Consider the following 17808-nt stretch of genomic DNA (forward strand, 5'->3'; position numbering starts at 1 on the left):
ATAAAAGAATAGTTTTCATGAAAAATGATGACAGAATGCGGACGCCATATTATCCTAGATTGATTGAGCTCAAATTAAAAATTCTAAAACAGTCTTCTAGCTATACTAGATCTAAAGTTAGAGTTAGTGTGAATTAGTGTGTGAGGAAGGAATGAACAAATAAACAAACAAACAAAAAGAGAAAGGCAATCCCTTCCTCCTAGAAGCAATACACCACAGAGTTAGGACTTTAAAATTAGCATAGAAATTAGCACATACAATGCTTATATACAAAGTAAAGTTACTAAAACACAAACTTTTACAACTATTTTAAGACCCTGCATGGTTTATAACCAAATGATATGGTGTTGATATGTTCTGATATAATTAACAGCAAATAAAAGTAGTAAAATGTTTTACAATAGGAGAAAAATGTTTCTGAAATAATTATATTTCAGTGTTTTTATTGCTTCTAAAGAAAATCTGAGTGTTGTTGTGTATCTTCAATTTAATTTCGGGACAATAAAAAGTTTTACAGATGCTTTATGGTTTATAGCTCAAGTCTTAGACATAAACTCATCTAAATAAAATCTTTATTGGATTATTTTTCCATTTTTTATTTTCTGCTGACTAAGTAGAATCATGAGAACAAATTCCTCACAAGTATGTTTACAAATTAAGATTTTAAATCAATTACATGAGATATTATACACCTTTGAAAACATAATATCATACTATGTGCACTGTTTTAAAAGTTTTACATTTTTCTTAAAATTTGATACAATAAAACTTTATAATCTTATTTTTGCATTTATGAAATACTTTAAAACATTTGCAAAAATCTTCAGTTTTTCTACATTGTAAAAAATTTTTTTCCTTCTAGTTAAAGATTGTTTTCACAAGAGATAATCCTGCAAAATATTGATAAACCTCCTACCTCAAACTTAACATTATCCTAACCATAATCAAGCATTAGTTAAATGAAAACTACTTTAATTTGATAGTATTCAGAAGAATTATAAGCAGGTCTTGCTAATTATTATCATCTGCAACATAATTCTCTCACAATTAATCATGTTCGATAAACTTTCCTCATTTTCTTCTTAAACTTGGATAATATAGTAATACATTAATAACTTTTTTCCCCCTTTTTTATACTTTTCTTGTATATATCTTGATATATGTATATGTTTCCAAAATTATAAATTATTCTAAATACAATGGAATTAATAAAACGCATGTAAAATTGCTGCCACATGCATAGCTGTGGCCGAAAAACATTAAGAAAATCCTTCATTGAAAACATAAAATAAGTTTAATGCTTATCTTTCTAGTACTCCATGTAAACATGTGTATTAAATTTAGTCAAAAGTCGTTACTTATCAATTACTCTATTGTATTTATTTTCACATATCAAAACCAAGAGTAAAATTTATACTTTAAAACTTCATAAAAATTCATAAAATTTTGGAATTGGAAAATAATTTACAGATTAAAACTTAGCAAATCCATCCTAGAAATGCTTGTGTCACCATTTAGAATAGAATATGTAAAACTTACTCAACTTTAATCAAAGAAATGTTGAAAAATAGAATTAAACTTATTGAAAGAGTTTGTGAATATTCTGGTCACACTTTTCCTTCAATAAAAAATATAGGTTTTCCTTTTTTCATACAAGGTTTAATCATTTGTGAGCAAGGTCCTGGGAATATAAATCTGCACTTCATGTCACTTACATATCTATTATTTTGTAAAAGCAAAATTTTTTTTGTAACATAAATGAAACTAACTACTGTAATTTGAATTGGAAGTAGCTTTTAGTGCCTAATAAAAAATGACATCATACACTACAAATGACCAATGATAGGCCAGTACATATTTTACCACTGGTTAATTACAATGTATACTGGCCTATTATTGGTTGTTTGAATTGTATGACGTCATTATGCACTATAAGCTGCTTCTTTGAATTACACTTGTACAGCATTTTTCATACAAAAGATATGAAAATTATCACGTATCTACCTGTATTTTGCAATTTATTTGAAATGAAAACATTGAATTCAGTAATTATGTAGCAAATAACAATGTTTTCATATAATTATTTGATTTGAAAACATGGAATTTCAATAATTATTTAGCAAATAATGTTTTTCATATATTTTTGTTTTATTTATTTAGTTAGTGTATTTATAAAGGTATAAGCTTTGATGTAAACTTTAAGACTCGTATAAATAATACTGTGCTTCTTTTAAGCCACACCTTGTGCGACTGTCTTCATGATGATATATTTTCATCTCCTGAAGATTGATAGATTTAAAATATTCAAGAATTCATTTTCGAGTTTTTTCTAAAAAATTGGGAAGACGGTTTCAAAAGCAAAGCTTAAATCTTATTTATTACACTTAATATTGAACACCTTGACTTAATAAATGTATTTGACAATCTATTGCAATATGTGCAATGTAAACATTAATGAACTATTTCACTTAGCCATAATACAAAGTAGCTTGATGTCTGTCCATCCGTCCGTCCGTCTGAAGCTTAAGATCTCGGTAACCATTGAACCGTTTGGATTCTACTCTTCAGGGAATATACCTGATGGTCTTGTGAGAGTTTTAAGCTATTTTCTTAGGAGGTGGGACACTCTAGACCCCCCCCCCCCAAAAAAAACATCAACCTCCACCCCAAAATTGTTTCCTTTTGTATGCCCATTCTTATAGTTTTCAATGAGTAAATTATCCTTTACTTTTCTATTATTATAAGATAGTAAAGTAAACTTAAGTTATTACGTACAATTTTTCTATATTTAATAATTGTAATCTCCTCTCTAGAATGTTTGTGTGTGGAGCTATCTTCATAAATAAGAAAATAATCTCTCTATCTGCAAGTCATACTTACTATATAATATCCCATATCATTTTTACCAGTGATGCTTCTCTAAAAGATTTTTTGATCTGGAAGACTTATCACATATATGCAGTCATACCAAAATTAAGAAAGATTAATAAATTTTAAACCCGTGTAAATAATTGGTCGTTTAGCTGTAAGTAAGGAAAGATGGATAGGAAAACATAATAGACCTTAGTTATTTTTTTACGATTTATGGCACTCAATCGAAATCATCTGAGCTTCGCTTCTATGATTTATATAATCCTTGTTTTATTCCCCTATTTAAAGACACTTAATGCATTTTAATGCAACTCTATTTGCATTTAGAAGATTCTTTTGATTGCATTGGACACTTGGGGTCAAAAGTGTAAAATTATTATGTCTTTCATTTTCATACTTGAGCAGCTGAAATAAAATATATGTTGAAATGGCCACTTGACAGTTATATTTAATAAACATTGGGCTTTAATGTCTAATTAACATTAATATGGTTAATATAAGCGTATTTTTAAATAAACAAAGCACGTTCTGTATAACAGGGCACGCCAGCTGGGACCATATACGACAGTAGGGCTTATTGAAGCCCAACTGTCAGTCGCGCGACTTAGCAGAATAAACAATCCATGCCGCACTTAGCCTAAACCAACCTCATCCGCACCCACACTAAGACTACTGCCTCAGCTGCATCACACGAACAGTTATAGACACCCTCAGCTGCCTAACCCTACTATAAAGCTTTAACAAAAAGAGCCCCGTATGGATAGTACCACGTAGGTATTGGGCCTCATAGGATTAAAGCCTCGCACACAGGGGATAGAAATATATTTTTCACTTAAAAATATTTGGGGAGAGGTGGGGCTCGGAAATTATAAAAAGACTTTAGTTCCTATATCACTCATCAATTAATTTTGATCCTCGACAATTGAGGTTCAAAACCTATCAAAATCTAAACTTGTGATAGGGATTTGTTAATTATTACCTTCTTAATTGGGAAGGTAATAATCGGGGCTTGTCAGCCGCTTGTGAACCTCATGGAAATCAACATTTTACAATTTCAATAATCAGCTTGAAGTCTTAACCTAAACTAAATATGGCAATCCCTCTCTAAAAAAATACAGCATCCATACGGGTTTTAATTTTAGGCTTAGTCGAGTCTGACGCGCGAATACCGATCCCTAGTAATAATTAACTTACTTTTGTTGAACCGCCGCCAGGAACACAGCTTCCTCCATCAGCTCTGCTGTGTCCGTCAGTGTCTTCATTTTCTAAACGAAAGAATGATTCTATTCCAGTATGACCACGAAACCGATTAATACCACTTTTGAGTGAAAAACCATTTATTCATATCAATTATCTCTATCTAGCTGTCTGTACGTCTGATCTAAGTATTCACTGGATGCTAAGCTTATTGGACTATGCTTTTCACGGAGTATAACTAGTGTACACCTCCTCCCTCCTAAAATGTCGTATTTATATAGTAACATAGAATTTACTGTAAAATAAAATTTGAACTTTAAGGAAAAGAATTGTTCCGCATATTTGTAATTCTTTATGCTTTATGTGTTTTTATATTTGTTGAAATAATTTATTGCTGAACTGTATTGCTTTAATGTGTCCCAAGATTTAAATTTTATTATATTTCAAGCAGCTCTTTAACTATATTGTTTGTCTGTCTGTCTGTTGGTATTTTCTAAAGATAATTTGATAATAAAGAAACAGAATATTATAAAATCATTGATAATAGAACAAGAATTTCATGTTTGGTGATTTATTGGCACTATTTGCTGAAAGTTTTTAAAAAGTATAAAAAATGGTTGGCTAGACTTTTTCAATACTATTCGTGGCCATAACTATTCTTGTTATTTTTTAAAGTACAAAACCAAACTAAGACCAGAAAGTATGATGTTTAAGCTTTAGCTGCTATGTCTGACGCGTGATTTTTATAGGAAGAGGTGTTTACTCATAACTCTCTATATTTCAATAGAACTTTTTAAAGTGAAAAATTTATATTAAGTTTATGCTTTTTATTTTGATATTCGTGGAAACGTATACGATTTTTCATTATGGCTAGGAACCGGTTCTAATCCAGTTTCGAAGCCACACCGAAAGAAATATTTCTGATACGTAATAAAATAAATATGTACATATGACAAAAATATGTTCGTGACATATGAATACTTAATGTTTCTGTGATTTTTCATGAAATTGAAAACCTTGGCATAATTATTAATGAAAGCATATGAACGATATGTCGTTGGCATAAATTGTTTTTTTACAGCATATTCATAAATAAATAATTATCAAAATTATATTTCCCGTATATCTTCGAAACTGATTAATATCCGCTGGATAAAAACTTATTCCAGCCATACTGAAAAATCATTTACAGCATCGCATTACAGACAATTTTCCACGAATACTAGAATAAAAAACATTTAATTATTATCAGTTTGTTATCCCACTTCTTCCTCCCCTCGGCTATAACAAAGCTGGTTTAAATATTATAATTTTTTATTTGATATCCGCGGAAAGCTGTCTATGATACGATGCGCCATTAGCGTATTTTTGAAGGATTAGATTATTTCTAGTGGTACTGCCATAGTCCGCTCGTCCATATGAGCACATATATTTATAACATTGGAACTTAGTCCTTCGTTCGTGATTTTTTTGTGTAGATTTCTTTTACCATTTACATTAAGTCATTCTTATTGTTAAGCATAAAACTTTAAAATTTATCACATTTTATTAAAGATGCTAGGGAAAATTAGTCATCAACTTAGCTTGCTAATATAGACCTTACATATTGGTCAGATAGTTCATCTATTGGGAGGGGAGGGGGTAAAGGGGGTATCGTTACTTTAGCCGGATGTTTAAAGTATTACTTTATCAGAAAATATGAAAATCTTGTGCAGCATCCAAGTAACTATATATATATCCATTGTTGTATTACTAAAAGAACTCAACAGAAAAAGGGAAACAGAACAAAAACATATTTTCTACATTGGTCTTTAATTTAGTTAATGGACATTTTAAGGAGTCTGCAGCCGCCTCAGTCGGCTGTGAAATAATCAGTTGGAATCCTGCGGCTAAATTCATTGTTAAAACTATAAAAATAAAATAAGTTAAGCGGCCAACCTTGATTTTAAGATTATTTTTTATCAAGCAGCCGTTTAAGTCCCCTTTTTTTAGCCAGCCAAATAAGTAATCATTTCATGTGATATTAGACTTTAATAATTAATCAGCAGCTGTTAGCCAACCATTCTTTTACAACAAACTGCTGTTGCTCTTACAATTGACGACCCCTGCGCCTTTTATTTCTTTTATAAAGCTAATGTAACAGTGTGTGTTATTTTGCATAATTTTATCACCATTTTTTTTTGTTATTGCTTTTGCACACATAAAAAACAGAACACTTGGTTGCTTTAATGTTCACTAGCGGCTACGCCCCCAGAGGCCTATAGGCCTAGAATAGGGGGAGAGGTCAGTCGACCTCTCCCATTTCAAATTTTAGTTTTCAAAGAAAAAGTAAAACGAAAATTTTGTTGTGAGGGGCGCGGTGGTGGTACCTTCCCCTAAAATAAATATAGATATCCCAGGACCTATCATCAAAGTTAATTACATTGACAAGGAAAACCATATGTAGCATCTTATTACAGACAATTTTCACAGAATAATGTGATAAAAATCATAAAATAAATATCAATTTTGTTAGCCGGGGCTTTCGGCGACTCGTGGCTAACAAAACTGGTTTTGATCATATATTTTTTTAATATCCGCGGAAAGCTGTCTATAGTACGATGCAATAGATAATTATTCTAAACTTACTGTTTTTCCCCTTAAATTGATTAGTTCTGTACTTTTGCTTATTCTATAACACATACACATTTGCATATTTTTTACACAAATATCTTCTAAATATTGCTTTTGCATATTAAGATGCAGTAAACAATGCAATAAAAAGTACCTTATCGTTTTGAAGAATTTCTAGGAGTCCGATGACTATCTTTTCGTCATTCACACTAAAAAAAATATATAAAAAATTAAAACATTTTTGGGATCCTAAAAGAGAAGAAAATAGATATGTACCCAATATTTTAACTAATATTACAATTAAGGGGAAGGTTAACTTTGCTTCCTTTATCTTTTCATTATTTCCCTGCAAAGGTTGAACCAATAAATGTATAAGTATAGATGTATAACCCAGACAACTACTTGGCCCAAGTGGTAGGGACCTTTTTTGTTTGTTAGCAAATTGCTTTCTTCCCTATTGTAGCGACTTGACTGCATTTTTATTTCCTTCGTTAATGGCTGATATTGAAGAACAAATTGAAAGTCGGCACAGGATCCCCACCCCATAGGTAAAAATACTTAAAGCACGTGCCCCCTATATTCTTTTATTTTAATGTTGAACCAACCTGATTGTGGCTCCTATAGCTTCCTTGATAAGTGCATTAACATTTCTTCTAGTTTCATCATTGGCTGTCAGAAAGAAATCCAGTAGCTCCTCTATTAGAGCCATATTCCTAAATAGATAAGTTATAAATAATAAAATCGCAACAACATTAAACTTTTATACATTTTTAAAAATAGAAGAATAGTTATTTATCGCATCGTATTATAGACAGATTTTTTATGAAAATATTCGTAAAAAATCGTCTGTAATACGATACTATCTTTATAAAAAAAGTAACAGGATGTTTGTGTGTTTGTATGTTTGTACCGAATGATCTGGCTAAACGCTGAATCGATCTGGTTCTCCTTAACAGGGTAGCTTCTCATAGGTCCCAGGAAGGTTTATAACTATTTTGGGGGAGGGTAATCCTAGAAAAAAATGACCCCCCCAAAAAAAAATTTTCAGTTTATTTTTTAACTAAAATTTAAAGGGGGGGACTCCCTAAAAAAAATTCCCCCCCCCCCCATTTTTTTTCTTTTTCTTTTGAAATCTAAATGAAGTAATTGGGTTATCCAATTCATTTCCCATTTCCTAAGGTGCCCCTAGAGGCCTCTAGTGGCGTAGCAGCTAGTGTTAATATAAATTAAAACAAAACTGGCAAAGTTGCTGAAAGCTTTTGTAGAAAGATATTTTGTAAATAATAGTAGATATAGGTTTTTGAAAAAATAACAGGGCTTTAGTAGACTCTGTAAGACAGAAGAATATAAACCGACAAACAATGTTTGTAATTAAAGTATAGATGTATATACAGATAACTACACCCCTCCCTTTTTCAGTGACCTTATTCGTCTACTAGCAAATTGTTTTCTACTACTTGGCTGTGTTAATACACATCACACCATTGGTTAATTATCAATGACCCAATTTGTAACGTAGCTGGGCTACTAATTTAATAAATCATATTTAAAAAATATTTAGTAAACATAAATTTATTTTCTATTTACCTCTCCCTGACTAAAATTGTCAGTGTACAAAACAAAATTGAAACAGAAATGAATAAATAAAATGAAGTTTGTTTGATGTCCAGTCCAGCTCATATTCTCATGATATGTCATTAGTGCTTTTATCAGGGCGTCAGCCGCCTTTAAGCCTCAGGAAAAACAACTATTTTAAAAATCAGTCTTAATCTGACCAAATATGACAATCTCTCTTTTTAAAACAATTTTTAAGGCATCCAAAGCGGTTTAAATTTGAGGCTTATTGGCGGCTGCCAAGCCCTAGTTTTTTACTTTAGGAAACGTCCAAAGTATTTAGTCTAATCATTTCCAACTACAGAAGAAGTAATTTTGTTTATCATCATTTAGGGAGTAATTAACTTATAGGACATTGTCTTATCCCTCCTATTAAGGTCCACCGCCCCTGTTCCATTTCCTGTTTTGAAAAACCTTATAAACCTTTATAATTGTTGTTTCAAAGTTTGTTTTTCAACTGGGCTAAATGAATAATACTATAAAATTTATTTTACGAGGCACATATTCATAGATTTTCTTTTACAAATGTGTCGTTTTTAACGCTGAAACTTTAAAGGTTTTTTGACTATTTTGTAGGATATGTGAATTATTAAAATATTTTGAATATGTGTCTATGCACGAAAAAGAAACAAATAAAGAAAAACTCTGTTACTTTTAAAAGAAACTTAATATATATGTAAATATTATTGTTTGGAGGGAATGGCTACTATAATATCTCTCATGGTCCGTATGTATGTCAGGGAAATTATAAGAATTATTACGCCATTGTTTTTAAAATATTTTTGCTATAATGATTTTGGTGCACCCTATGACAAGAAGACCTATAATTTATATGGTTGGAATCTAAAAAAAGGCACTCTTGTGTTGTAATTGTCCTTATATTTGTATCTCTAAGGTGTCGCTGCGCTATTTACTGAATTGTTTATCCTTGTTTTCACTCTGTGTTTCTAGTCAATTAAAATTAATAGAAGAAATATATAAATACAAATAAGTTTTTAAAGATAAAATATGTATGAGCATATTTTTTGTTTGACAAACTTAAAAAAGACATTATGGCAGACAAACACCTTTCAAGTTATACATGCACGAATTTTTTCAACGAATTTTACTGTAAAGCTAACTTTATCCTAAGGAATTCAATTATTCATAGCTAACTCATTATATGCTTTGTCATTTGCTTCATACTATACTAGGAAAGAATTTTTTCCATTAAATAAATTACCCCAAAAAATCTTTAATTAAATAAATGCGACTATTTATAGCTGACTCAGTATGCAAACAAAATAAAAAAAAATGCATTTTCTACCCAAATATGTGCACAATTTCAACCAATGCCATGGCTGGGTTGTTCTTCTGTTCTCCTATTGGCTGATTTAGAGAATGTGTCTCTAGTATTGAGAATAGTGTGCTGTTTAATATTTACCTTGTCTCAGAAACACATACTCGAATACATTCCTTGCTAAACTTCTTTTCACTTAAAATAGTTTTGTTGCTGTCGTCCTAAATAAATATTATTCAATAATTCTAGAGACGTTAACCTTATTTCTATGTCAGACGGGTGACATTAATAGTAAATGTAGTGATAGTGGAATGTCTTGGCCCGTAAACACATCATGTAATTAAGGACTCCCGAGGCTTAACACGTAGCGCATCTGCTCGGCGTCGGGGAGGTGATGAGTTTGAATCTTGGCTCCTACTGCTACTATGTCAGATGCGCGACATTAATAGTTAGAGAAAGGGGAACGTCTTGGCCCAAAACAGGCGCAACTCATTGTCATGAACAGTTAGAACTTCAGGAAAAAAAAGTTGTGAAATCAAATAGTTGGTTACTTAACTTAATACCCCGGGAGTTTGGGCAGAAAAGGAGAGGTTAGATATCCTTAGCTGAAGGACCAACGTTAAAGTGGCATGGACATTATAGACGAACCCCAAACTGTCCCAGTTTTGAGCAAGACGATTCCTGTGACGTCATATAAAAAGGGAAGGGGGAAGAAAATATCTTCCCTTTTCTCTCATCTCTTTTAAAGAGATTTTCTTCCCCCCTTCCCTTTTTCTTTCCCGAAACGTATATGACGTAACTGAAATCGTCTTGCTCAAAACTGGGACAGTTTGGGGTTCGTCACATTATACATAATATTTGTTTAGTACTGAATATTGCACCAGATTTCGTCTACTCTAATAATATGGTACTTCAAGCTGGCTAATCTAACAATCCAACCCTTTTACCCCATACCCTCCCCTCCTGCTGGAGCAATGAACAGAAAAATAAATAAGCCTTATAATAGCAACAAAATTTCCCCTGTCATAATATCCACTAAATATGTATCCATTACTGAATAATTGCTACCTGTAGAAACCTGAGGTCCTGTTCCTTGATGGCCTGCAGCATGGCCTCTTTGCTCAGGTCATTCAGACGTGTGAAACCATTACTAAAAACTGCATCAACTAAAATTATTTGGGTTCAATGTACTACAGGATTTCACAAAGGAATGTTTGATAAACCCAATGTATAAAATATTGAGCTTTGTTGTCTGTAGCAAAGAATCTCGCTTACCACTTGACCTATATGGTTCTCCTTAACTGTGAAGTTCCAGAGAAGGTTTATAACTATTTTAGGGGAGGGTATCTCCACCCTCTCAAGAAATATAGTACCAAGAAAAACACACAACCTTTTGTGCCCCTAGAGGCTTCTAGGGATGCAGCCGCTAGTATGTGTTTTATATTTAATTCCTTAAACTATAAAAAAGCTTACTTTTCATACACTTTTAAAGAATAATGAGTGTTTGTTTTATGGATAATTATTAGAGATTAACTTCAATAATAGTTTCTAATCCCTTAAATTATAAAAATAGCTTATTTTTCAAATAAATAGCATGTGGTAATTTTTGAGATAATTATAATTAATACGATTCTAGGGCTCGGAAGCCGCCTGTAAGCCTTGGGGAAATCAACCTTTAGCAATTTATAAAAATGAGCTTTAAGCCTAAACTTGAACCAATGCAAAATAACAATTCTTTTTTTTTATTTCTAAAGTATCTAAATTTGTTTTGAATTTGAGGCTTAGTCGCGGCTGTCGAGTCCTGAGGTGGATTCTTAAAAAAAAATTTGCCCCACTAATCGCATAGTGGGACAAAATTGTTTTCGTGAAAAAAACCACCAAAATCACAAAAAAATCTACAAAAATTAAATAAAACTTATGTTAATAACCCTTCTATGATTTTGTAGATTTTTAATGTGATTTTGGTGGATTTTTCACAAAAACAATTTTGCCCCACTAAGCGATTAGTGGGGCAAATTTTTTTTTAAGAATCCACCTCTTAATAATTCCTTACATTGCGAATAAAAATATTTCTAATTACCTGACTTTATCTCCCAAGAAAATCTCATTTCTGAAAAACAAAATCAAATCATGTTTAAAGGTCACGATAATTAGATACACGGTATAAAAATTCATAAAAATTAATCACTTCAAATGTAAAACATCATGAAATGAATAGGGTTGTTTTTTTGCGCTAATTATGTGCTAATATAATACAGTTATAGAGTATCTTTGCTGCTAAATATTGAAACAGAAATTATCCAATTTTAAAGTTGAAGTAAAATTTTGTAACATAATGTATGTAAACTGTGAACGATCAGAAATGTCAATGATTTTGATTATATCATACTCAAAAAACTATGTAGTTCATACATTACAAAATTTCTACATATTTTTGATGATTCACATTTTCCAAACGTGGCAATATTTCTTTGAAGGTTTGTTTTCTAATAGTTTAGGTAAAGTTTTTAATTTATTATGTGGCTATTAACAAAATTAAACTGAATTGTTTCAATTGATTTGTTTGCTGCTTAGCATAAACACTCAAAATTGTTCACAACTAAAATTTAAAATTCGGCAATTTTTGGCAAGAATTTTACAAAAGTTTCAGCAACAAATTCTTCGGAGTTTTGCATGACAAAGTTTTGGGTTATGTGCCCTGGGGGATCAATTCACTGAAAAAAATAAATAAATAGATATTTTTACATAGTTTGTTGTTCTTTAAAATTTAGTATGTTTAGAAAGGTAGAACTGTTTTTGTTGATATTATTACCTCCCCACTCCCAAAAAAAAAACTACACAAATCTTTAAGGATTCTCTAACAAATCTTATAATGCAGGATTTTTTTCTTATTTTGTTATTTTTTTTTTTAATTTAATAGAATTTTTGGATCATGGAAAGAAAACGAAGTTGCCGGTTTCATCGTATTTTCACAGTAGCTTTTGAAGGGTTATTTTAGGTTAGGTTAGGTTAAGTAAATGTTAATTATTGCCCCGCAGGGTTAGAAAATATGCCCCGCAGGGCTAGAGCCCCCCGCAGGGGCTAGAAATAGGAGAAAAGCTACTGTGAAAAAACGACGAAACCGGAAACTTCGTTTTCTTTCCATGATCCGAATTTTTTTTTTTAAGCAAAAATTGTTTAACCAGTTATTGTACACTTATTTTGAATTGATATAAAAATTACTCATACTAAAAATTAAAGAAAAACTATAAAGAACTTTCCTCTACAAATGTCTTTTTGAATTGTAAGAAAAAAGAAATAGTTTATTTAGAAGTCAAACTTTGTTTATTTATTAAATCTTATCAAAGACTTTTTAATGTTTGCATAAAAAGTTTATCATAAAATATGCAAAACTTTATGTTGACATATCAACAGTTTTTACTAAATTTCCCTATTGTTCTTGGGTAGATAAAAAATAATTATATCAACAGGGATGAAAATCACTGTATGTAGAATATTCGTGGATATTTTAACAGGGGAAAAATTGTCGTCAATTGCTAACATGGAACTCGTTTATTGTTCAGTTTGTTAATCCATTAGTATGGGATGGAGTAAAGGTAATTGATCCTAACATATTGACGTGCAAACACTAGATATAGTGCAGCTACGCTTTGAAACTGTATTTTGCAAAGCCACAATGAATATGTATAGAAAAGACAAAAGAAGATTTATTTGGTTGATATTTCTTAACTGCATTGTATATATTCATGGATGCATTGGACAATGGCGATTAAATTAATCTGCAACTCCATTTCTATTTTACTTATTATAAGCTACACATAATAAATCAGGAAAATATTATCAAATGTCAATTAAAAAATGGATTACAAATATACCTGGGTATATTGTCAGGGGAAAATTTATAGTCAATTTTGCTTGCTAATGGGGTAAAGGGATTGGACGCGGTGTGTCGTAATTTTAACCAGCTGCGAGCAACACTTTATCAGAGTAATTAAAATCTGTGGCAACATTCAAGTAATACTTTATTGATTACTAGCGGATACGCCCCTAGAGGCCTCTAGGGGGCACTTGAGGAGGAGAGAGTCGAATTTAATAACCCAATTTCTTATTTTAGATTTTAAAAGAAAAATTAAAAAAAATTTTTTTTTTTTTTTGGGGTGGGGGCGAAATTTTTTTTTTTTTTTTTTGGAGGGGGGAGGTTGCCCCCCCCCCCTCATTTTTAATTTTAGTAAAAAAAATTTTTAAAAAATTTTTTTCGCGGGGGGATTTTTCATTTTTGGGGGGGTTGGGTGTGTCCCACCCCCCAAGAAAATAGTTATAAACCTTCACGGGACCTATGAGAAGCTACCCTGTTAAGGAGAACCCTATCGGTTCAGCGGTTAGTGAGATCCTTCGGTACAGACACACAAACACACAGACAAACAGACATCCTGTTACTTTAGTATAAGGATTGCATGAGTACTGTTTCCCAGGAGACAAGACAATGTATGATGTAGTACAAGCTTCTATTATAGTAAAGAAAAATCACCAATTCACCTTGTAGCTTAAAATTATGTGTGGAAAAGTTTGGACACTACAAGCTTTTAAAACCCAATTGAGGTTCTATATAATTTCCCTCCCTACATATTCATGATAAGATATAACTTTTTTCAACTCTTTAAAAGAGATAATTTTTCCTTATATGTTTAATAATTTATTCCAAATTAATAGGCCAACTTTTTTCATAAGAAGTACAGAAAAAAAACGAACCATAAATATACGTGGTTATTAGAGCAGGGTTTCGTCAATTTAGGTTGCTAACATGGACATCACTTATTGGTCAGTTCGTTTATCCAATAAGAAGGGAGGGATGGGTAAAGTTTCACTTTATTAGAGTACATGATAATCTGGAGTAAGATCCAAGTAATACTATTTCATTGAACAATGACTTGTAAGAAATATAATAGGCAGAAGTAGACCAGCAACACCAAACCAACACAACAAATTTTGAGCAGTTTGTATTGTTCTTAAAATTTTCAAATCCGCAAAAAAGTAAGATATCTTTAAGTAGGCTTGAAAAGTACGTCATAAATGGATATCTTGGATGTTGTACCAGATTTTCATGTACTCTGATAAAATGATGCCCGTAGCAGGCTAAATAACGATACTCCCATCCACCCCTCTTTTACATCATCCCCTCTCGTCTTACTGGATGAACGAACTGACCAATAAATTAGGTCCATATTATCAGCTAAATTAACGACAAATTTTCTCCTGTCAATATATCCATTCATATCCTATATTCATTACGTCATAACTTAGTTTACAGAATAAATTTAAAATTTAAAAAGGTAAAGAAATAAAGGAAGCCAAATTAAATTTAAAAATATGCTTATAATGTCTGGTATTTTAATTTAGTAAGAAGTTTTTTTTGTCTGTTATTTAATACCTATATTTGCGACAACTTTTATTTAATGAAATCTTCCAATTTTTAACATTTACAAAATCGGTGGCCCTCTCGGACGGGATTCGAACCTGGGTTAGCCAGATAAGAAGTCACACATTCTATACATAAGCTATATGCAACTTCAAAGATAGGAAGTAAAAATAGATAAGGTAGTAAAAATAGTATGATTCACGAAACCTCGAAACCAAAAAATATATTACTCACGAAACCTCCCAACTTTTGAATTTCGTGGTTTCGGTCGAAAAGTACATGGACAAAATTTCCCATATAAAAGATTTAAAATTTAGCAATGTTTCGTATAAATTAAGCTTAAACTGACCTAATATTAATTAAAACTATTTAAAACATTATATCTAATGTACATACACATATAATAATCCTAAAAACGATATTCTTTTAACAATTTACATCAAAATTAAGTTTTTGTAAAAAAAACTATACTATTATTATAAATCCATCCCACTTCATATGTTCTTCCTTCCCTATTTCCTCCTTATGTCCCCCCCCACCTCCCAAAATGAAATTCACGAAACCTCCGTGATTTTTTTATAATGTCGTCTTTGTAAAAATTATTAGATTAATTTAAATTAAAACAAGAGTATTTAAATGTCGGCGGAACGTTTTTTTAGCTCTTATAACAATATTTTTAACAAAAATTTGGTGTAATTTAATATCGGCGTAATAGTTTTAGCTATTATAATAATTTCAATTTCTATCCCCTTAATATTCAGAGATTAATAGTCGGGGATTGGAAAATGGAAGAAAAAGATTAATAGTAGGGTAAAAGACAATGGAAGAAAAATATTAATATTCAAGGAAAGTTCAAGGAAAGAACAATGGAAGAAAAAGAAGGGTTGATTAATCCCCATTATTAATTTTGTTTTGGGTTGTAAAAACATGACCAATTTTTGTTTGATATTAATGCGGCTTTTGTGGCATAAGGGTACGTTGTAAGGCTAAGGTCGTGGCTATCCAAGATCGACTCCAGGTAGGGACTTTCATGTAAAAAAAATTTTTTATTTAACATAACAGACTGAAAAATATATTTAACATCTTATTATATCCAGTTTTCTATGAATATAAAAATGCACAATCATTTCAGATTAAAGCCAGTGTTATATAATAATAGTTAATAATACGATGCTTTAAATAACTATTATATTACTCGCCCTACCCTCCAAACATACAAACACACAGACAAATATCCTGTTACTTTATAAATTTTTGATTTTTATATCCGTTTAAACGGTCGCTGATGATTGAAAATTACGCAACCTACGAATTTCTTTCTCTCTCTCTCTCTTTCCTCCTATAATATTAAGTATCCCTCAAAGCTTATAGGTCGCCGGTTCAAAACCCCCCAAGTAACTTATCAAGAATTCCAGTTCTATTGCCCGCATGTATAATAAACTATTAAAGCTATCATCCATATAATAAAGTAACAGAATGTTTATTTGTCTGTCTGTTTGTTTGTGACAAAGGATCTCGCTAACCCCTGAACCCATATGGTTCTCCTTTACAGGGTAGCTTATCATAGGTTCTGGGAAGGTTTCTAACTATTTTGGAAGAGGGTAAAACCACCCACCCAAGAGAAATCGTTCTGGAAAAAAATTACCCCTCCCCCCCCTCCACACAACAATATCTTTCTTTCTCTTTCTCTCTCTATACAGATAAAAATATTTTTTAAATACCCGAAGAGGTTTCGATCTTAGGTGCTTCAGACTGCTTGGATAAAATATTAACAATAAAATTTATCCACTGAGCTAAAGAGGAAAGCTTTAATGATCAGTTAATTTAAACAATTAGTATAAAGTATTCTTTAAAATATTTAGGGCCATGGAAGTCGGTTCGAGGCTTGGCGATAATTTTTTTTTTAATTACCTTTTTAAATATATTAAGGGACTTCAAAATTAGTTTTATTTTATTAATTACTGATATTGTTTACAATGTCATAAAAAGAAATATTCTTTAGAATATTTAGGGCCAAGGAAGTCGGTTCGAGGCTTGGCAACATTTTTTTTAAATTGCTTTTTTAAAGATTTTAAGTGACTTTTCAAAATAAGTTTTAGTTTTATTTTATTTATTTAATAAAAAATTAAATTTTTTTTAAAGGAAATAAAATATGTTTATTCTAACAACAATAATTGAACCACTGATCTTCGTACCCCATTCTCTCATATCATACCACTACGCTATGAAAGAATAGCTATAAGATGCAATACCAATAATGTATTATAAAAAAAGGAAACAATAATTTTCACTAATTTATCTAAACCTGGATGGTACATCCAGGCATTTCTAGTTTAATATAAATGTAGGTTTCACATTTAAATACATATTACATGTGAAAAATTCCTTCCAGTATATTTCTTTCATTTTATCACCTTTGGTTACATCTTACATACCTAAACCAAATATGCCCGGAGTTATCCTCCACAAAAAAAAAAAAATTTTTGTCAATTTTAGGGTCAACTAAAGTGCTGAATAACGGCTTCTGCATATTTACTATCATAAATTAAAGTAGAGAAATAGAGGGGGCACGGGTTATATGTAACTCTACCCATTTTTTTTGTTTTAGTTTCACCCCAAAAAATGTAATTTTTTGCCGAGAGGAGGGGTGGTGGTTGTACCCTCCTCCAAAATAGCTATAAAACCTTCCCAGGACCGCGCGTAAGAATCTACATATAAGAATGGAACCATACCCAGCGGTTAGCGATTCTTCGGTACAGACAAAGATCATGTTACTTTTTTATAAGGATAGAATGTAACGGGGTAGAATACGACGGGT

At 31.3% G+C, this 17808-nt stretch overlaps 1 protein-coding gene across 3 annotated transcripts in view; it reads right to left on the bottom strand.

The window, feature by feature from the left end:
* Window positions 1-17808, bottom strand: part of LOC145311919 (short transient receptor potential channel 1-like) — a 61150-nt gene that overhangs the window by 37337 nt on the left and 6005 nt on the right. For 2 of the 3 annotated variants that reach the window (XM_080150966.1, XM_080150963.1), the window contains exons 7-12: window positions 11655-11684; window positions 10643-10740; window positions 9719-9795; window positions 7287-7394; window positions 6836-6890; window positions 4066-4136 (exon numbers count right to left, since the gene is read on the bottom strand). In XM_080150966.1, coding sequence (XP_080007092.1) covers window positions 4066-4136; window positions 6836-6890; window positions 7287-7394; window positions 9719-9795; window positions 10643-10740; window positions 11655-11684 — 439 coding nt within the window. The remainder of the gene's footprint in view (window positions 1-4065; window positions 4137-6835; window positions 6891-7286; window positions 7395-9718; window positions 9796-10642; window positions 10741-11654; window positions 11685-17808) is intronic. The other variant, XM_080150964.1, reaches the window with a different exon arrangement.

This window comes from Acartia tonsa, chromosome 2, assembly GCF_053477335.1.
Source record: "Acartia tonsa isolate MP-2025a chromosome 2, ASM5347733v1, whole genome shotgun sequence".
Classification (NCBI taxonomy): Eukaryota; Metazoa; Arthropoda; class Copepoda; order Calanoida; family Acartiidae; genus Acartia; species Acartia tonsa.